The sequence below is a fragment of the Cydia splendana genome, chromosome 20 (genome assembly GCF_910591565.1).
Source record: "Cydia splendana chromosome 20, ilCydSple1.2, whole genome shotgun sequence".
NCBI classification, from domain to species: domain Eukaryota; kingdom Metazoa; phylum Arthropoda; class Insecta; order Lepidoptera; family Tortricidae; genus Cydia; species Cydia splendana.
Window position 1 is genome coordinate 1,782,404 of NC_085979.1, and position 22,293 is coordinate 1,804,696.

The 22,293-nt window shown below is 37.9% G+C and overlaps 2 protein-coding genes across 2 annotated transcripts; both read right to left on the bottom strand.

The window, feature by feature from the left end:
* Window positions 1-2,276: 2,276 nt before the first annotated feature.
* Window positions 2,277-14,277, bottom strand: LOC134800600 (uncharacterized). The gene is made up of 7 exons (XM_063773085.1): window positions 13,941-14,277; window positions 13,785-13,851; window positions 11,819-12,544; window positions 6,779-6,841; window positions 6,114-6,176; window positions 4,872-5,000; window positions 2,277-2,413 (listed from the first exon to the last, which is right to left on the bottom strand). The coding sequence occupies exons 1-7, from the start codon at window positions 14,070-14,072 to the stop codon at window positions 2,277-2,279; spliced, it is 1,317 nt and encodes a 438-aa protein (XP_063629155.1). The 5' UTR covers window positions 14,073-14,277.
* Window positions 14,278-15,106: 829 nt separating this feature from the next.
* On the bottom strand, window positions 15,107-21,634 carry LOC134800601 (uncharacterized). The gene is made up of 7 exons (XM_063773086.1): window positions 21,490-21,634; window positions 20,670-20,738; window positions 20,391-20,465; window positions 19,040-19,123; window positions 16,989-17,075; window positions 15,921-16,402; window positions 15,107-15,478 (listed from the first exon to the last, which is right to left on the bottom strand). Exons 1-7 carry the CDS (start codon window positions 21,632-21,634, stop codon window positions 15,107-15,109), a joined length of 1,314 nt encoding a protein of 437 aa, XP_063629156.1.
* Between the last annotated feature and the right edge of the window lie 659 nt (window positions 21,635-22,293).

The following is a 22,293-nucleotide window of genomic DNA, read 5'->3' on the forward strand; positions in this document are numbered from 1 at the left end:
TCTCACTTCTATAGGTTCACAAAAATACATACGTAGAACAATAAGACTGTGCCCTGTGCTGTGCCTAACAGAGGCTTTTTGACACGAACTGTAGAGATTTATCTCTATTTGGAAAAGTATTCCTGGTGGCAGATACTTTAGACGCGTTGTTCCATCCGCTACTATTGAAGCTGACTACCTTTCCCTTATCTTTACTTAAACAATGCAGAGCCGCATATCTGCTAACGTGGGGGAGAGTGGAGGCGCCGTCAATATTAAATACTTCAAGTCAGCGCGGGCCAGTACACGCGGCGAGCAGGTGCGCTGCTGCGAGCCCGCGGTGTGCTCCCAGCCTTCATCAGGATATTGAGTGGACATATCAGGGCAACAAAGGTGTAAGTCGGACTCGCGTGTACGGGCTTTTCTGTTGTTTATATGTAAAGAACTAATGTCGTGAGTTTTAATTTTTTAATTTTAGGATTAGTAGTTTCGGAGGAGAGGTGGGGGGATGTAAAAATGTATATTCTCAGACCTACTTAACGCACAGATTTTCAACTAAGTCTGTAGTTTCGTAGCAGTGGCTGAAACAGAGGGACAGACAGACACGAGTGATCCTGAGGGTTCCGTAGTCAACTAGGCACCCTAATTGTTTCGCCATGCCCGTCTGTCCGTCCGCGGCTTTGCTCCATGATCGTTAGTGCCAGAAAGCTGCAATTAGGCATTGACATATAAATCAGTCATGCCGACATACTTAGTGGTAAAATAGTAAACTAAAAAAAAAATCGCCTACACGTAAACCTCCCTAGATATAAAGTGGGGATCGTTTTTTTTTCGCTTTATCCTTATGATGTGGGATGTCATTGGATAGGTATTTCAAAATAAATAAGTAATAAGTAGTAAAATAGAATAATTATTTTTATTGGAGGATACGAGTACACATCAATTAATTTTAGTAATTATACTAATTATAGTGGAATACAAAGTCACTCCATATATTTTCTAACAACACAGCAGCCTCAAGCCGCTGTGGGCACCGAGACCTTCGAAATTTGTAATACAATTACTTTAATATGGAGGTGAGATTTTCCTTAAGCAAGCAAACTTCAAAGCAACTGGTAAATATCAATCGATACTTTAATTTAGTTGTTATGTTGTATCTTCTTGCTGTGTAACTTTTTCTTATATAACTTGTTACGTTATTTTACGTCTTTCTTCTTGTCTGTTACCTTCCGTGGTTCTTCTCACTTGATGGTTTCATCGGAAGATCAGCACTGGAAGCCACCAGCAACATGCTGAGATGAGGCCATTTCCTGGCACTTTAATCTTATACTGTGTTTTCTTTCATATTATGTAATGTTTTGTTTGTTTGTGCTTAAGAATAAAATAATTCTAATTCTAATATGTACATAAGTCCCGAGTAAGTCGGTGGTGTTTGTAGTTTGAGGCCACGAGCTCCGGCTCGGAAGCCACATGTCTCACCACTTCGCTCACAGCGCTCACTCACTGCACTAACTAGCGGATCGACACTAATATACTTCACCACTAATGTATTTTAATATTATAGTGTAAATAACATTATTTGCGGTATTTGACACATTATGACTGACGTATATAGAGATGTAACTAACGCAAATCGATTGTCACAGCAAGCGATTACGATTGGATGGCACGTAGACTGAGGTATCGAATTGTGACGTATAATTAATTTTTATTTGAGATTTAAATAAAGCTAGAATTATATGGTTTTCCCGCAAGCTACCGGTCGGTCGGTGTATTTAATACACCGACCGAGTAGGTCGCACCCATTGTCAAAATTGAAACTAACTGGGGATCTATTTTAAAGTTTATTTATGTTATTTCTGTGTCAAATTTGTTGTCTGTTAAGTGACGATAAATATATCCATATTTACAGTTAATTATCCACCTTTTCCTTATTTTTATTAAAAGAAAAATGAAAAATTCATATCGATTTACTTAGACGACTAGCGATTCATAACGGTGGTGTCCGGCCAACCCTAAAATTAAAAAAAAAAGACGTAGAACGTAAACGTTCGCAGTGCAGTTGTTTTCCTTTGTGATTTCGATGTGCAAAACATTTTACGTAGTATTGCTGTTGTGAGTGACAGACGTCAAATACCGCAAATAATGTTATTTACACTATAAGTGATTACATTTGTACATTATGTTTGTACTGTAGGAGCAGCACAGGAGCCCCCTGCTTATTGCGATGTGTCAATGTCAGGTTTAACTTTCCGATTTAGGACAAAAGGCGACATACCCTCCGCTGCGAACGATCCCTATAATAAGGGTTCTCTTCCGCGTCTCATCTGGTGTCTCCGCAGGTGCTGTTTCAGGCTGCACTTGTAGTCGCTATTATTGCTTTTTAAGATTCGTCCCATGCGTCTTCTGGTGACGTCGCAGGCTGGATTTATCGCTGAATTTGTAATCACAATGACTACATGGTACATGGCTTTTATCGATTGTGTATCCCCTGGTGTTTTTTTTTTATATTCGATTTATTAGTGCATTTGTATCACAGTGCCTACATTGAAATGGCTTCGCCCCAGTATGTATCATCAGGTGTAGTTGTAAGTTTGACTTCTGACTGCATTTGTAATCACAGTGGCTACACTGAAATGGCTTCGCCCCAGTATGTATGATCAGGTGTCTTTGTAAGTCTGACTTCTGACTGCATTTGTAATCACAGTGGCTACACTGAAATGGCTTCACCACTTCAACAGTATATATCATCAGGTGTAGTTGCAAGTGTGACTTCCGACTGCATTTGTAATCACAGTGCCTACATTGAAATGGCTTCGCCCCAGTATGTATCATCAGGTGTAGTTGTAAGTTTGACTTTTGACTGCATTTGTAATCACAGTGGCTACACTGAAATGGCTTCGCCCCAGTATGTATGATCAGGTGTCTTTGTAAGTCTGACTTCTGACTGCATTTGTAATCACAGTGGCTACACTGAAATGGCTTCACCACTTCACCAGTATGTATCATCAGGTGTAGTTGCAAGTGTGACTTCCGACTGCATTTGTAATCACAGTGGCTACACTGAAATGGCTTCGCCCAAGTATGTATCGTCAGGTGTTGTTGTAAGTGTGACATCTGACTGCATTTGTAATCACAGTGGCTACGCTGAAATGGCTTCGCCCCAGTATGTATCATCAGGTGTTGTTGTAAGTTTGACTTCTGACTGCATTTGTAATCACAGTAGCTACACTGAAAAGGCTTTTCGCCAGTATGTGTCCTTTCATGTCTTCGTAACATAGAACTATCACTGCACGTATAGTCGCAATAACTACATTTGTAAGATTTTTTTCTAGTAATAATACTCTAGTGCCTCTTTTACTTTACAGTATGTATCATCAGGTGTCGTTGTAAGTTTGACTTCTGACTGCATTTGTAATCACAGTGGCTACACTGAAATGGCTTCGCCCCAGTATGTATCATCAGGTGTCTTTGTAAGTCTGACTTCTGTCTGCATTTGTAATCACAGTGGCTACACTGAAATGGCTTCACCACTTCACCAGTATGTATCATCAGGTGTAGTTGCAAGTATGACTTCCGACTGCATTTGTAATCACAGTGGCTACACTGAAATGGCTTCGCCCCAGTATGTATCGTCAGGTGTTGTTGTAAGTTTGACTTCTGACAGCATTTGTAATCACAGTGGCAACACTGAAATGGCTTCGCCCCAGTATGTATCGCCAGGTGTTGTTGTAAGCTAGACTTCAGACTGCATTTGTAATCACAGTGGCTACACTGAAATGGCTTCGCCTCAGTATGTATCGTCAGGTGTTGTTGTAAGTGTGACTTCCGACTGCATTTGTAATCACAGCGGCTACACTGAAATGGCTTCGCCCCAGTATGTATCGCCAGGTGTTGTTGTAAGCTAGACTTCCGACTGCATTTGTAATCACAGCGGCTACACTGAAATGGCTTCGCCCCAGTATGTATCATCAGGTGTTGTTGTAAGTTTGACTTCAGACTGCATTTGTAATCACAGTGGCTACACTGAAATGGCTTCGCCCCAGTATGTATCATCAGGTGTCTTTGTAAGTCTGACTTCTGTCTGCATTTGTAATCACAGTGGCTACACTGAAATGGCTTCACCACTTCACCAGTATGTATCATCAGGTGTAGTTGCAAGTATGACTTCCGACTGCATTTGTAATCACAGTGGCTACACTGAAATGGCTTCGCCCCAGTATGTTTCGTCAGGTGTCTTTGTAAGTCTGACTTCTGACTGCATTTGTAATCACAGTGGCTACACTGAAATGGCTTCGCCCCAGTATGTTTCGTCAGGTGTCTTTGTAAGTCTGACTTCTGACTGCATTTGTAATCACAGTAGCTACACTGAAAAGGCTTTTCGCCAGTATGTGTCCTTTCATGTCTTCGTAACAAAAAACTAATACTGCACTTATAGTCGCAATAACTACATTTGTATGATTTTTTTCTAGTAATAATACTCTGGTGCCTTCGGTTGTGCGTCTTCTGGTGACGTCGCAGTTTTGATTCATCATTGCATTTGAAATCACAGTCGCTACACTTAATAGGATTTTCAGCAATGTGTGTTGTTTGGTGTTTGTGTAAATCACCTTTACACGAACTTGTGTAAGTACAGTGACTACAATTAAATATATTCTCCAAAGAGTGACTCTTTAAATGAGTCTCCAAACTTTTCTTATAACTTGTTGTATACTCACATTCAGCACACATGAAATTTGTAACACCGTGTTCGCTCTTCTCGTGTTGTGTTACAAGCAATTCGGTTTGAAACGTAGAACTACAAAAATCACAAGCAAATGGTTTCTGTCCGGTCAATGATTGGGTGTGCTGAACGTGTTCTCGTAAAATAGACTTGTTCATGAAATGCTTGCCACAGTGTTCGCAGCGGTATGATTTGCCTCCACTGTGAACAGTCGCGTCGTCGCGGAGGCGCTCGAGCACCACGGAACAAGCCATCGCGAGCTGTTCCCTGGCGCGGGCGGCGCTGCCCTCCGAACACACTGGAACACAAATTTACAAAACAATTTAAACAGGTTATACTCGTAAGTGTTATAACGCGTATAATTAATTTAACAAACATCTCGGCATTGTGTGGGATTTTCATCGAAATATTTTTATTTTAACCGAGCTATAACAAAAACAACCATCATCATCATCATCTTTCGCTTGCCATTATCCCATTCGCTTGAGATCGGCGCAGCATGTGTTTTTCTTCCAGACTTCTCTGTCATCCGTCATCTGTGCTGTTCATTCACTTGCGTTCGTATACGTATACTCTCACACAGTCCATCCACTTTTTCCTCGGTTTTCCATTTGTCTTACTTCCATCCACATTCATTCGTAATACCTTTTTCGTCACATGACTTTCATCCCTCCGCATCACAGGCCAGTACCACGCTAGGCGATTCGCCCTTACTTTTGCTACTGTGAGGCTTCCTCTTATATACTCATCCCTTATCCTATCCATTCTCGTCACGCCCCACATCCATCTTAACATTCTCATCTCCGCTACATGCAATCTAAAAATATCCTCGCTATATAATCACGAGTATGGGTGGTACATAGGAACCATGATGAATATGAGTCGTACGTTACGTACGTACTTACGTAAGTATAATGTAGTGTGGCTCGTGTCGTAATATGTCGGAGCTATTTCAACTAGTTACCACTAAGTTGTTACTAGTGGTAATAACTGGGAATTTTATTCCCACCTTTTACCGTTAGTAACTACTGTACAAAAAACCCAGTAGTTACCACCAAAATTTTGTTTGATACCAAGACTAATAAATATTCCAATACTGATAGCTAAGCTACTTCATTTCGTTCTATTATAATATGACGCAGAACTAAATATTCATAATTTAGTAAGGCTAAATAAGTACAGGCCAGGTTTATATGGTTGTTACTAAACCAGCTTATAAAGCGCTGCGGATGGGCTGACTGCTCGGACCAGCCAGCACACGCTCGCATTACAATTACGCCCAGCTTTACAAAATCCACCAACCAACCAACTCGGTGTGGTGGTACCTACTGGGATTTTTTTCCCAGTAGTTACCACTGGTAACAACTTAGTGGTAACTAGTGGGAATGACTCGTGGTGTTGCAGTACTCACCCGACACGCAGTCCTCGTCACTCGCCGCGTCCGACACCTCCGACTTGACTGCCCGCACCTCCACTACAACAACAACTCTACTTCAGGCTGTGTCTTACATTTAAAATTTAACAGTAGGTATTAAAGACTCGCATTGTCGAGCGTGGATTATCGCGATAGAGTTTAGTATAAGTATTTAGACAAAAATAATGCCTGAAACAATGTATTTTTATGCAGCACACGGTGAAGGAAACATCGTGAGGAAACCGGACTATTCCCAGTAAGGCCTAGTCTCTCCTATGGGTTAGAAGGTCAAATGGCAGTCGTTTTCGTACAAACTAGTTCCTACGGCAATTTTTGGGATTAGTTGCCAATCGGACCCCAGGCTGAGTATCCACTTTTCTATACATCGAGTATGACGACGTGGGTAGTGGGTAAGCACTTAAGTTGGGGTACTTACTGTATAATGGACTTTAAAATTCTTAAATTAAACAATCTACTTAATATAGCCCGGAGTGCAATAGGCAGCTACAAAAATTAACACATGTCATTATATCTTATTTCGAAGATCGTATTCTTGAATTTCTGATGTTATAATCTTTAGTCCCGGTCCCGGTATATTGGTAGATTAGAGAAAAGCCTTACCAATAATACAGTTTGTGTTTCCTCTTCAAGTTGGTACTTACGCGACATCTCATCACCTGTAACATCTTCGTTCGCCGAGTCTGGCTTGACTAGGAGCTCTTCACCTGAAACAAACATACTATTCGTGGTTTGTGTCGACGACTCAGGGATCTCACACCCTCGCTCCGGATCGTGCCTGGTGCAACAATCTGGTTCAGTGTGGCCACGCTGCCAGTGATATGGTAAAGTTTAAATTTTCTTAATTTCACCACAATAGAAAAAAGCCCTTCAGATAGATGACAGTATGAATCATATAATTGTGCAACATAGAAAAAAAAATCTGATATTTTTAATTAAAAAAAATTAAAACAAAACACCCCTCGATTGATCGTTTTAAAAAAGTTGTCCAGAAAGAACAGCATTGAAATGAACTTTGTGCTTATTTAAATTGGTGAAGTAATAAACATGTCTAAATAGACGTAGACGTAGTATACTCCATAGACGCGACTGCTACAGGCGCAATTGAAGTCTGATTTCCACTTGAACTGGGTCCATATTGGGTTGCATACAAGTTTAGGTCATATCTTTGATGCGCATAACAATTTGTGTCATAATCATCATTGCGCATACAAATTAAAAGTCATATTATCATGTGTCATACATTTTTAGCCATAATATTTGATGACATACTCAGCAGTTGTCATATATTTTTTGTGCATATAGGTTTTGATTATAATGAATCAAATATCATACCAGCTAAAAGCATAGTTATCGATACTTATAATGTTTCTACTTATAACGTTTTGTAGCATAATAATTTTCAACCATAATGGTTTACATAATTTTAGCCTCTCAACAACTCCTCGAAAAAAACCTTTTCCCTAATATCCGTCCAAACACTTAATTCGACGGAGCCCCGCTCACGCGGGGCTCCTATTTCTGCGTAGTTTGGCCTTCGGGCATCTAAAGAAACCTAACGAACCTAACCTACTTACCTATTATGATTAGTTTCTTTTATATAACCGTTTCTCCTACTGGAGGGGGCTCCTCTTCTTCGATCTCCTCTTTTATACGGTCTTAGTGTGGTTACGATTATGACATTTATGACTAAAGTAATATTTGCTTCATAGGTTGCTCACAACCATACATATTTATTATTCATGCTTTGGTTACAAACATTTTGAAACTTTTGAAACTTTATGAAAAAAACATATTATGACCACTATAAATATATATGACTTAACTTTTTATGTCTATATTAATACTATGCACTGCAATACTTCGAACCAAAAAACAATTATGGATATCAAGCATATGACTTAAAATTTTATGCGAATTAAATAGAACCGTTTTTCCCCCGAAGGGTAAAAAACGGATATTTAGGTTCCTGCCGAAGCTTGAACCACATTATGAGATAACACCCTTGTAACTCAGCCCTAATCAAGCGAATTCATCAACTAGTAGCGCCATCTATCGCGCTACCCAAGTACTAATGTCGCCCGGTTGCCAGCGCGCGGCTGCTTTCTCTTCAGTACCACATAAGCCGGCAAGGCCCTTAGGTGTGGTTCAAGCTTCGGCAGGAACCTAAATATCCGTTTTTTACCCTTCGGGGGAAAAACGGTTCTATTTAGGTCTCCGTGCCTTCGCTTGAACCACATTATGAGACGTGTTTAAACCTCTGCCGGCGCTGGCCCGGGCGTACTGTGACTGATAATAATTAAATTTATGCAAAAATCACTTGATAAGAATATGAGCTTGAAATTTATTCCGTATTGATATACTAAAGGATTGTTTACGTCAAACCTTAACTAGATTTTCCTTATTTGTAATTACCGATAGACGAGACAATTGTTAGCACTGACTGGCAACATAAGTTATCCATTGCGACTATAAAACTACTTAACTTTTTATATAAAACAAAACTGTGTGACTATTAGTTGAAAGACTGTCCCTAAAATCATAATTAAAGACAAGAAGGTACTTGTAGGTCGTACCAATTTAAGTGTAACCACTATCTGAAGTAGTAGCTCTGATGCATGTAACGTGAACCTCATCGAGTGAGTTTTACATTAAACCCGTCCAAATTACCTGATTCTTTCATTACAATAGCCCACTAGGTGATAAAAAGGTTTTGTTGTATGATGTCATGATATTACTACTGCTTATCTACTGCTTAACACAAATAAAGCACTGCCGGCCCATCCACTGTTTAAAAATTTTGTAACTAATTGGAAAAGCTTGGGTCCTCTCTGATTTATCGTATTTTCCAACAATTTAATGTCAATTGGTAAGTTGCATCATAGGCCAGATGTAATGTAATATGACTTTTAATGTGGACAAATAACCAAAGGTTTGTATAGGTACCCACTACAATACGATATTGACATTATTTAGATATTAATACATAGTTATTGACTAGGTATACCAGGTTTATTTTTTAATGGGCTATCATTACATAAGGACAACTTATTCCGTAAATGTGTTAAAAATTATAAACATGATGTTCTTATTTGTGGAAGCAATTGAGATTTATTTCGAATCAAGTACTCCTCTGCCTGAAAGTAGCATCAGAAAGTGAAGAAGAAAATACAACACTTCATGATTTAATGTGTGCGTTACTAACAAGTAACAACTCTCAACAACCTAGCAGTAGTTTCAACTGAGGCGATAATACATCCTTCCTTACTGATTAGTTTTAGGTGAGGGTTGCTTTAAAAACAACCATATTAATAGTAAGCCATGAATAGATATTAATTCTTATATGAAATGGTAGGCTCCTACCTATTTTAAGTGTCAATTATGCTGCTAAATTTATTACTCCCCACAGATAACTGAAAACTTGCCAATTAGGCTGGTGCCGGGTCAACCAAGCTTATATTATATGCTTGTCAGTCATGCAAGCGAATGTAACGAATGAACAGAATCACTGACACGAAGGTGACAATCGTATGGAGGCGATGATTATGAATTTAAAGTGATGCTGACAACTCCAGTTATTGTGGATGGCATCTCACCATGATGTTGTGCGTAGACTGAAGATCCGTCTACCAAGTAGGATATTTTAGAAGATTTTTTAATCTTTGAATAATTCCAATGCCTTCACCCATAATTTTTAGGCTAATTATAATAAAGGCTTGTAATTGTAGGTTGTTTAATGTTCACTCTTTCTGGTGGCAAGCTGATTCCCAAACTGAAGATTTTATGGTTCGCGCTTGTGCTTGTGCGCTGGATTGTGCTTTATTGTTAGACTTAGCACGATTTGTGAGTTTTTAATGCTTTCGTATACATACGATCTTCTAATAAGAGTGTAAGAACCTCTTGACTGACGATGAAAGACTCTTTGAGTAAGAGTAGAGGAGGTGGACCTAACTACTTTAAATTGTAGTGCAACCTTTTCAAACCAATTGCGGAACTTTCGTAACACCCAGACAAATTAAAACATTATTATTTGTATATTGGTCCGAACCAGTAAGTTCTTGGCATTATACCATTGCAGTGGCACAAACCACGGGTGTCTCATGATGTCATCTAATTTCAAGTGCTGCGCCAGCACCGGCGCGCGCGGGCTATGCTGTGGCACAATTCCTGTCAAACCTTAACACGTGTAGACGCGTTCATTACCAAATATTAATTTGATTACTTAATTTGTACTTTGAAGCCCCAATCCGCATTAGGCCAGAGTGGGGACTATAGCCCAAGCCCTCTCGCAAGTGAGAAGAGGCCTGTGCCCAGTAGTGGGACGTATATAGGCTGAATTATTATTATTATTAATTTGTAGGTACTTTTGATTAGAAATTTAGCAATACAAGGACGTTGTATGTTGTTTATTGGCTTTCGTGCAATCAAGTTGTGTATCATTTGATGATCTTGAGGGAACCCTAGGGTTAATTAGGCATCATGATGCCCACAAATAAACAATTATTTGATGATCTAGGCCTTTCTGCGACATATTATATTCATGTCACTACCTTGACGTAACTATACAATAAATAATAGTATGTACTATTACGACAGATTATGACCGTAAGGTGGCGCAAGCGCGAGCAGGCGTCCGTTCCATAGCGGTGCGCGGCAACTACTAGTGCTAGACACCAAAATTGTTATGGGCCGCATGTACTTGTAGCGACGCGACGAAATCGCGGAGTGAGCTACGCCTGACGTAACGTTGATATATGTCTACTGACATCTCATATTTACTGTATTTAATGATATAAGCATATTATAATGAATATATAAATATATGAATTTTAATTGTCTTCACAACTAATGCTGTAATTCTATTAGCAGCGCATCTGCCCTATAACCAAGACACGATGATTTTGTAGGGTACTACACCTGGAACTCTAATTGATTGCATTGACGATGACGTTTCCAATTACATGCCCTACGAGACCTGTTACAACAGTATGCTGTAAACCACAAACTACTAAGAAGATACTACGTATCAGACAAACGTCTGGCCTACTTGTGGTTTAGTCGTTAAGTATCTGTGGTCAGTACAACTCGATACTGACGTTTGTTTTTTTTTAAATGCAAGTGGCGGGAATAATCAAGGAATTTGAATTCTACGCTTCCCACAGCGCGGGAATTTCAAAATTATATTTTACCATAATTTCATAAAAAGGTTATTTTAATAGGGAAAGTTATTTCAGTTTATCCAGAATCTTCCCAGATAAACTGAAATAACCTTTTAAATGAAAGCACAATGTAATATTTACTATCATTTATTCCTAAACCTTTTTTTATATTTCCTGTAAGCCTGTGCTTGCATAAGAGGCAAGTTTTTAATATTCAATCTTGACACATCGGTGCCTTTTAAAATTTTATTTATTGTATTACACCAGTTAAAAATACTTAGTGTTAGTGATACAGAAATGAATGTCTGCTTAGCCAAATCACGGTGAATTTCGCATTTGATAAAATCAAATGAATATTTGGACATTAAAATTTGAGTAATTTGTTTTTTTATGTTTCATTTATGCGCGTTGTGTTCCAAATATTCATTTGATTTTTCGACAATGTTGCCAAAAAACCTCACAGCATGCTCCGAGGGATAGGTCAATTTTTTTTTTTTATTACATTATACTCTCTCTTAGATATACTTTTTAGTACTTTTCTAGTGACCCATCCCGCGGTATATGCCCGTGAGTGTACATCTAGACGCTCCCGTGTGGCTTGAACCAATAGTTGTTCTGCGCCGTTCTCACGATCGTTGGAGGTCGAAAATGAGGAAGGCGCAGAATCAACCGATATGGCAGTATTCTCGTCCATTGTACTGGTTTCTTCGGTGTGCGAAAACAATGATTGAATTTTAATAACTTGCTCAGCACAGTCTTCTTCACAATTGTAAGTGTTTTCATGAAATTTGATAAAATTTGTTATAAGTAATGACTTAAATGTGCACTCAAAGGCGTGGCAGGTCGGGTCATTATTTCTGGCATACAATGCCCGTACTCTTCCAAAGAAGTTTTCGATCGCGTCAGAATTAAAATACCGCGGGCGCATTATCTTTATGTTTTTATCTTTCATGACCTGCCACAGCCTTTGAAAACTTTTTAACGTCGTCACCCAATTTCTTAAACTCGGGACTGTGGTCATTTTGCCATTATGATCGAGTAGTTTCATATTTTCGACGACTGGTATGGCCTTCGCCCAGAAGACGTGATGTTCAGAATTGTCTGTAACAGCAGTCCGTAATTTCTTCCCCTTGGTGTGCTTGTGGTGGGTGCTGGCACCGTTGACGCTGTCAAAGAGGTCGTCGAGGAACGCCACCAGCTCCGCCGTGTTGGCCAACGTCGCGCTCACCGGTGTGCCGTCCGCGTAGTGCGCTGGAAAATGTTATAAATATCGTTATGAAACTGTACAGCAAATTCTCTTTTATGATAAAGTCTGTTCAGAAATAGAAGAGTCGTGGAATGTATTGGGCCCAATACATCGACGAGCACAGACTCTACAGTCTATTGTTACGACCGTGATGCTCACATTTGAAGTCTTTTGTAAGTGGATAATCTTTAAAATTTGATGAGCTGATTTGGAGCTTATGTAAGAAATATCCCTTAATATTAATAATAATAAACATTTGGGGACAATATCGTTTTTAGAAAAAAGGTCAAACAATCTTGACATGTCTTGGAAAAACACTTTTGAAAAATAAGTCACGGCAAATATGTAACAATTATGAATCATATACAATTATTTAGATTATTTTGCTTTCATAATAGTTACTGATTTTTAAAAAGAGTTTTTAGGGTTCCGTACCCAAAGGGTAAAAACGGGACCCTATTACTAAGACTCCGCTGTCCGTCCGTCCATCCGTCCGTCTGTCACCAGGCTGTATCTCATGAACCGTGATAGCTAGGCAGTTGAAATTTTCACAGATGATGTATTTCTGTTGCAGCTATAACAACAAATACTAAAAAGTACGGAACCCTCGATGGGCGAGTCCGACTCGCACTTGTCCGGTTTTTCAATTAAGACACGTCAAGATCTCGTAGACTTTTTCTAATGCTAAAATAAAAAAACGAACTATAAGTAAAGCTTATACTAGGGCGCTCGGCGACGATATACATAAAATAAAATATATACTTAGATAAATAAAAAAACCGGGCAAGTGCGAGTCGGACTCGCCCACCGAGGGTTCCGTACTTTTTAGTATTTGTTGATATAGCGACAACAGAAATACATCATCTGTGAATATTTTAACTGCCTAGCTATCACGGTTCATGAGATACAGCTTGGTGACAGACGGACGGACGGACAGCGGAGTCTTAGTAATAGGGTCCCGTTTTTACGCTTTGGGTACGGAACCCTAAAAACATTCATGATCATGACTCAGGTACAAATATTCGCGATAAACACACAAATAAATGCCCGTACCGGGAATCGAACCCGGGACTACTGACTAGGCTAGGAGGCCATACACTTACACGTACGTTCATTACCAATGTCTTTTAGATGAAGGTAAACATCGTGAAGCAACCGCACAAGACCCAATAAATCTGCTTAGTATAAAATTAATGAAGTACCGGGGACATTGATAGACATTATTATTTGATTACATGTACTCACAAAATGAAGCTGTGTAGGATAAAGCTCCTGCCATGGTTTGACTGAAAACACGTACACAGTTTTTCACCTGAAACACGACAATAATAAATATAGATATCTATCGTCCTGTCGATCGGGTTTAAAAATTTGCTTAGTCCCTTATATAAACAATTATACCTTCATTTTCTTAATTTTCTCCGGGAGTATGTGCTCGTCGTTGAGCTTGTGCAGCAGGCGAGCTTGCGCGTGGCCGCAGTCGGTGCGGTACACGTCCACCAAGTCCTGCCACTTCGACACTTTGCCCTCCATTACAATATTCTTCGTCAAGAAGTTATTCCTGACTCCTTTAATCAAATGTGGCGGGTCATACAGCACACTAAGGGTTTGGCCATTTAAGTGTATAGTGTCATCTGAAAAATATACAAAAAAACCGGGCAAGTGCGAGTCGGACTCGCGCACGAAGGGTTCCGTACCATAATGCAAAAAAAAAAACGAAAAAAAAAAGCAAAAAGAAACGGTCACCCATCCAAGTACTGACCACTCCCGACGTTGCTTAACTTTGGTCAAAAATCACGTTTGTTGTATGGGAGCCCCATTTAAATCTTTATTTTATTCTGTTTTTAGTATTTGTTGTTATAGCGGCAACAGAAATACATCATCTGTGAAAATTTCAACTGTCTAGCTATCACGGTTCGTGAGATACAGCCTGGTGACAGACGGACGGACGGACGGACGGACGGACGGACGGACGGACGGACGGACGGACGGACGGACAGCGAAGTCTTAGTAATAGGGTCCCGTTTTACCCTTTGGGTACGGAACCCTAAAAAATACATATATGATATAAATAATACAACCTAAAGTTACTGATTTATCGACCTTAATGTAAAACGTTTTATACTGTTTGGTACGAATTTTAAATTGTGAAATTACAACATTAATTTTGGTTTGATAAATCAGCGCAATTTCAAGTGAAGAAGCACAAGCTGGTCTGCGTAGAACTACATAATGAGTTTCAAAACCGTTCTGTCATAGGAGTTTCATCCACACATATAATCTTCATAAAATTAAATAGAGTTGGACAAAGATAAGTAAGCAACGATTTTGATAGCACACGCAGTGCAAGGGTTATTAAAAAAAATTAAACGTCGTACGTCTCTAAAATTATGACGTACCTATAAATAACACTTGCACTGCGTGTGCTATCAAAATCGTTGCAGACTTGACTTGGTCTAACTCAACACAAATAAAATTTCGTAAGAAACTAGAAATAAATAGTTTTTTTTTCTAAGAAATTAAGATATGTACGAGATATTTACCGGTCTCCTGGCCTCTGCTATGATTTATGATCTTCTAGTGTCCTCTTGAAGGCTTTTGAAGGCGCTTTGAAACGAAGTCCCCTGGTCGCTTATCAAAGCGATAGGCTGGAGCCCCGTCTCGCACACGGCCGCCACTATCTCCTTGATGATGGCCTTCATCTGCGGACCCGACGCGGCACCTTCGGAGAAGTAATACGCCATCGGTTGTTGCCACTTATGAACCGCGCCTTTAATCATAAATGCTAGAGCGTGGTCGGCCAAGTGGTTGGTCTTCTCAGACAATTCAACGAATCCATTAATATTGTCGTGTTTCCGTGAGTAATGGACGCCAGCCTCCAACTTCATCTCATCAAATATTATGGAACACATTCTTTTGGCCTCATTCCATTTGCAGACCTGAGAATAAAACAAATGTTAATTTCAATGTTAGGCCTTGCTCATTTTAGCGTCGTCCAGGGGCCCGTTTCTCAATAGCTTGTAACTTGTATTACAAGCGGAAGTCACTTTTTTACAGCTTTTGTTAGAAGTGGACTTCCACTTGTATTACAAGTTACAAGCTTTTGAGAAACGGGCCCCTGGTTGCATCTTAAAGCAGCCTAGGGTTGAATTTGATAACATAATCCTACTAATAGGAGCAGGCACTAGTTTTTCGTATTATGTTCGTATATTTCGTACTTAGCCCCAGGAAACTCACAGGCACGAGCTGCAGTGCATGGTTTATTTCTAATGTTTGAAAATACAGTAAATTCATCGCTTGCTTTTATTTATCCCTTTTACAATAAAATACTTGATACCTCATAAAATAATGAATAAGTAGATGGCTCTTATTGATACGTACCTCTTGTTTAATGACATTAAAGACTTGAGTATTAATGCCAGCTTCAATGTTTACGTTTAATAACAACTTATTAAGTGTCGTTTTGCATGGCAGGATGAATATTCTCTGCAAGAATCTGTAGCATTTTGGGCTTTGCTTCATAATTGAAAGTGCGATAACTTTTTCCTCTAGGCTAAACCTTCTGCCTTTTTTACTCGTAGTACAGAGTTTAATCTGCATCCACAGAAATTTTCTTGCCACAGAGTTCATTCCTGCCACTAATTGTTTGAATGAAGCCTCTTTTGACAACTTAGAGGCCATCTTGGCTCGTCTGAAGTAGTCCACTTGTTTTTTGGCTTTTTTGTAGTGTTTGTACAACGCCTCGCACTCTGGCGACAGTTGATCGGCGTGAGATACAACTCGAAGTCGCTTGCGACATGCCCATTTCGGAGTCCGTTCCTTTCTCGTGTTCTGTTCTTGAACACCCGACGCCCGTGCGAGTTCTGTAAATAAAATTAATTTTACTGTACGAGTTCATTTTAATTGGGATAGAGCCCGAGATATACGGGCGAGCAAGAATATATAATAAAGAAAAAGAATATGCCTTTAAGATGCAATAACCCATTTAATCTATAATAGTACTCAGTCATCTTACTCAATAAACTAAATTCACGCGCATATTTATTGCCTTCATATTGTTTTCAATTACAAATGAGTATAGTAAATTCTTCGATTACCGCGATAGTTACTCATAAAATAAAACTATTTTGTCCAACGCTGTAAAACTTCTGTTCGGAACGACGGTATGTATTTTGAATTCATTTTGCGCGATATAATCGGTAAAAAGTTTTGTTATGGCTCCTCTACACGATGGGCCAGCGCCGGCCACTCCAAGGGACGCAGCCATATGGTAGAATGAGATAGCAATATCACTTGCTCCCTCTAACGCATAAATGCGTCCCTTGGAGTGGCCGGCGCTGGCCCATCGTGTAGAGGAGCCATTAAATGAGAATAGTATGAAGAAGTAATATGTGCCTTGGATTTAAACTTTAAGCATACTCGTATTATTAATTATTATGATATTGTTACCTGGATTTACCGCAGTTGACTCAACTGACGGCCCTGGAGCAGTGATGTACGCCTGATCATCGCAGATCATGGAAGAGGAGTCGACAACTGAAATTTATTTTTAAAAATGTTTTAATTAAGTTAGGTAAACACGAGCCTATTATCGCTAATATTGAAGACACTTGTGATAAACAATAGCCAATTAAATATATACCTGCAATTACAATTTAGGGATCAAACTGCATGTAGGAAGCATGCAAAAAAAATATATTTAAAACCATTTTCTAAAATCAAATATTAAAATATGTATATAAAACCTTTTCGTAATATGTAGTAACATTCGTTACATGTCACACATGGTAAGACGTACGATTTTCAGTCCGTAGCACGGATAATATATATTTCTTACACAAACTCTTAAGAAATTCATTTGTATGGACCCCGTACAAATGAGTTTCTTGGAATTTGTGTAATAAATATTTACATTTGATCATCATAATCTTCCTCGCGTTGTCCCGGCATTTTTGCCACGGCTCATGGGAGCCTGGGGTCCGCTTGGCAACTAATCCCGAGAATTGGCGTAGGCATTAATTTTACGAAAGCGACTGCCATCTGGGGCCTATACCACGAAACTTTACAAGTGTACAATTCGACAATATTGTTAAATTGTAAACAAAAATACGTACCACAGTCATTTTACATATGTCACATGTACAATTCTACAATTTACTAATATTTTGCATTTGAGGACCGTAACACAAAACAGAGGGTATGTCAAGATAACATGCATAATTGTGACAAATGTAAAATTGTATTTATTACAATTTAGTTTTTAGACAAATATGTAATAATATAGTGACATACGTAGAATTGTATTTATTACAATTTGACAAATACGTATTAATATTCCTCACTTAGTTTATGTTGAGAGTATTTCATTTTTATCGTTAAAAATACCTTACGAGCATAAATAGTATATCTTTTTACGTTGTCATTAAAATCGGCTGAAAATATTTATGCAAAACAAAATTACAGTTTTATGCTTTCGCTGTACGTCCTATGACGCCTAAGGCCTCAGTTACACTTGTAAGTTTTACTTACGTAAGTAGGGACACGGCTATACTACAGAATGAGAGATGAATATCGTTATCTCATTCTAACAAATAGCTTTGTCCCTACTTACGTAAGTAAAACTTACAAGTGTAACTCAGGCCTAACAACTAATTCTTCTTCGCTACTACTATCACTGGTACTGAAAATATTAACGAAACAAAAAGTACTGCGGTAGAATGGATCTACAATCATTGTATTATGCTCTTGCAGCTCTTCACACACGCCGAGAGAATTGTCAACTTTTATTTACATTTCCACATATATGTATGGTTCTTCTACAATTAGTTGTAACACAAATCTTTTACGTACAATTGTCAATTACAAAGTTGTCAAATTTTCCGGAAAATTGCTTGTAAATTGTAATATTTGGTGATACGCGTAATTGTAGATTTGTCGCGACAATTTACATATTTGTATAAATTTTCCATTACAATTTTGTCATTTGTAAATATTGTGATATGCCTAGTTGTACTAAATACATATTTGTAACTTGTCACTTGTAAATTGTAATTGTAAGTTTCGTGGTATAGGCCCCTGACCTTCCAACCCAGAGGGTAAACTAGGCCTTATTGGGATTAGTCCGGTTTCATCACGATGTTTTCCTTCACCGAAAAGCGACTAGTAAATATCAGATGATATTTCGTACATAAGTTCCGAAACTCATACGAGCCAGGGTTCGAACCCGCAACCTCCGGATTGAAAGTCGCACGCTCTTACCGCTAGGCCACCAGCGCTTCTACATTAATATTTACATTTGATATTCAATAAAATTACAACTGGCTTGTCGGTGAAGGAAAACATTGTTAGGAAATCGAACTCATTCGAATAAAGCTTATTAGCTTCTCCGCTACTAAAATTAGGTCGGTACTAGTGGACGTGTTGCTCTTAGTTACGAGAGAGATATATCGCGAAAAATATAGCCTGTCAAGATTTATGATGCACCTTTGTGTTATTGTTACCTGCATGTGATGAAATTTGCTTAACTGATGTGTCTGCTACCGTGATGCAGGATTGATCAGCGGAGACCGTAGAGGAGGCGTCCACTGAAAATAATTTTTAATATATATTTTTAAATACATGTTAGATAAATAAATATTTATTAGCATTTTTGTTAGACATAAATTCAAACAGAACAGTCGGGATTCAAACCCAGAATCACCAGCTTCGTAAAGCAAGTCGACATTAGACTGGCTAGGCGTCCGTATATATTAATATATTCATTCCCTAAATCTTATACAGTTTCATCTAGTGCTAGATTCTAGCAGAATAAAAAGTTTTGTCGCCAGGTAACCAGGTATCTAAAGAACTAGAAAGATTGTAATATATGTACTGTACACTTGTACAGTACCCTCTTATAATGTTACAATATCTGGGCGACCGAGATTTGCTGGGAAAACATATAAAAACTCTAAAACGCGCATTTTCCCAGACATAAGACCTAGCTTGATTGATTTGTTGCCCCACTTAACCCCTATCTAGCAAATTCCATCGAAATAGTTAGAGCCGTTTCCGAGATCCCCGAAATATATATATAAATAAATATACATGAATTGCTCGTTTAAAGGTATTAGATGTTATTTTAACCCTTGAAGCACTTATATATAAATAAATATTATAGGACAATGTTACTCAAATCGACCTAGTCCCACGGTAAGCTCAATAAGGCTTGTGTTGTGGGTAATAGACGACGATATATATAATATATAATTATATATAAATACTTATTTATACATAGAAAACAATACATAGAATATATGTACAGTCACCTGCAATAATATGTTACTCTTCGAAGGCCGCAAAAATATGTGACACACTCTTATGGCTCTACAAATAAGATCGTGTCAGATATTTTTGCGGCCTTCGAAGAGTAACATATTATTGCAGGTGACTGTACCTACATAGAAAATGAATGTAAATCAATAACAAATATTCATGTATAAAACACAAATAAATGCTTGTTGCATGCATTCATATAGTGCTTGTTGCTAGGCCTACATGAATAAAGTATATTTTGACTTTGACTTTTGAAGGTTTAGTAAAAAAAAGCAAGTCCAGCGTTAACCTATGAGGCACACAAGAAGGAGAAGAGCAAATATCCTTATATAGAGCAAATATCCTCATATTTAGACAAATGATTGTGCATTTATTAAATGAACTGTCACACATTTATGATGGACTTTTTCTGCAATACTTGGCCTGCATAAGTGGACGTCTTGTTCTTAGATGCTAAAGCGAGCGAACCTTATTAGCCAGCCTCAGTCCTAAAAATGTAGCCCTTTAAGATCTGATTTACATTCATGTTATTGTTACCTGTTTGCGGTGGAGTTTGCTCAAATGACGGGTCCACAACCGCAATGGAAGCTTGATCTGCAGACGAGACGCGCTCTGAAAAAGATTTATATATTTTTTATTTTACAAATACACATATTATAGTAACTGTTTGTTTGCCAGTAGTATTTAATTTTGTGTATAAATGATGGATTAAAAAAGAGAATTCAATCTATTTATTGTGTAGTTACACAACAATTAGACAGGAACAACAAATTTATAGAAATAGACTGAGGGAGAGTAAATATTACTGGTACATACCTGAATTTAGATGAGATGCCTCAATCGACAGACCCGCAATAGGTGGCATGGATTCCAGTGAAACATCTGCTGAAAACATAAAATGGAACATAAATAAATTATTTTCCTAATTAAGTCATTATACTTATTATATATGTATATATTTCTTGCACCTATTACTATTTGATCTCTGTTTGACCCAAAGGTTAACTGGTAGAGAATGCCTTCTGGCATTAAGTTCGCCTTTTGTACAACTTTTACTGTGCAATAAAGTTTAAATAAAAAGTATGGGATAACTTTCCACAAATCATCCCAATCATCTATTAAGTTCAATAATAAAAAATTATATATATATATATATATATATATATATATAAAGTTGCTCAAGCAGATCTTGTCAGTAGAAAAAGGCGGCAAATTTGAAAATTGTAGGCGCGAAGGGATATCGTCTCATAGAAAATTTAAATTTCGCGCCTTTTTCTACTGACAAGATTTGCTTGACCATCTATATATAAGATATTTATAAGGCTTTAAATGAGGATTTTCTTGTGGATCACTGACTAATTAGATGACAATATTGACAATCCAAGTATATCAGCTGGTAAAAATATCAATAGGTCCTGTCCGATTACTAAGATTCAGTTCGCCATAGTATTACTATGGCGTACCTACTTGATCTTAGAAAAGCAGACATATTCATTACACAGAAATTTTCTTACCAAGATTCAAACACAATACAAGCTTTGCAGCCAGTATTAGGCCAAGAGTAAAAACAATGATGACCGTTAAAAAACTATTATGAGATGAGATATGTGATGATAAAGAGAAATTATAAAATTACCTGTATCTGGTACAGTTGTTATGTGTGACGGTACGAGTACAGCATCATTTGATTCATTCGTTGCGGCACTCATAGCATAGGTGTGGTCATAATGGCGTTTTCTTGCATAAGAGTGGTCAGAGTTTCCTATGCTTTCAAGTTCCATGGATCCTGATAAAATAAAGACCCATTACATATACATAATAAATCTAGTGGTACTAACGATAAGATAATAAAAATAAATACCATGCCTTAAAAATAATTAACATAAAATACAATATAGGTATATTTTTTCTGTTTGAAAAGGTATTCAATAAAAAAAAAAACTTTTTTTAATACAATGATGTTAGTGAATGTTACATATAGGTATAATGATGTACAGATGTAGTGCATAATTATTTTGTATCATATTTTCACTGAAACATATGAACATGTCTTGCTATTTCAGTCAGTCTCGGTACAAAAAGTACTGATGTAGACTGAAGAAACATGACAAATACGAATGTTTCATACGTCTGTATCTATATAAGATTTAAGACCAATACTAAAAACTATAAAATATGACAAACATTAGTACACAGATTGACTAAGTCTCATGGTCTCAATAAGGCTTGTGTAGTGGAAACTTAGACAACAATAGATATATGTATAATAAACATTAATAAATATTTATATTCATAGAAAACACCCATTACTCAGGAACAAATATCCATGCTCATCACACTAATAATAAAATTGTACCCACTAGGCCAGACTAACACTGAATGTAAATAAACGTAACAAACTTATATGAACAATACAAATAACGAATACACGAACCATGTA

Excerpts from the sequence above, each read along its gene's own strand:
- LOC134800601 (XM_063773086.1), bottom strand. The coding sequence starts at position 21,634 with ATGGAACTTGAAAGCATAGGAAACTCTGACCACTCTTATGCAAGAAAA. Across the intron at positions 20,739-21,489 it reads AACAACTGTACCAGATACAG|CAGATGTTTCACTGGAATCC; the intron begins GTAATTTTATAA and ends TTATGTTTTCAG. Across the intron at positions 20,466-20,669 it reads GGCATCTCATCTAAATTCAG|AGCGCGTCTCGTCTGCAGAT; the intron begins GTATGTACCAGT and ends AATCTTTTTCAG.
- LOC134800600 (XM_063773085.1), bottom strand. The coding sequence starts at position 14,072 with ATGGAGGGCAAAGTGTCGAAGTGGCAGGACTTGGTGGACGTGTACCGC. Across the intron at positions 6,177-6,778 it reads TACAGGTGATGAGATGTCGC|TGGAGGTGCGGGCAGTCAAG; the intron begins GTAAGTACCAAC and ends TTGTTGTTGTAG. Across the intron at positions 5,001-6,113 it reads TGACGAGGACTGCGTGTCGG|TGTGTTCGGAGGGCAGCGCC; the intron begins GTGAGTACTGCA and ends TTTGTGTTCCAG.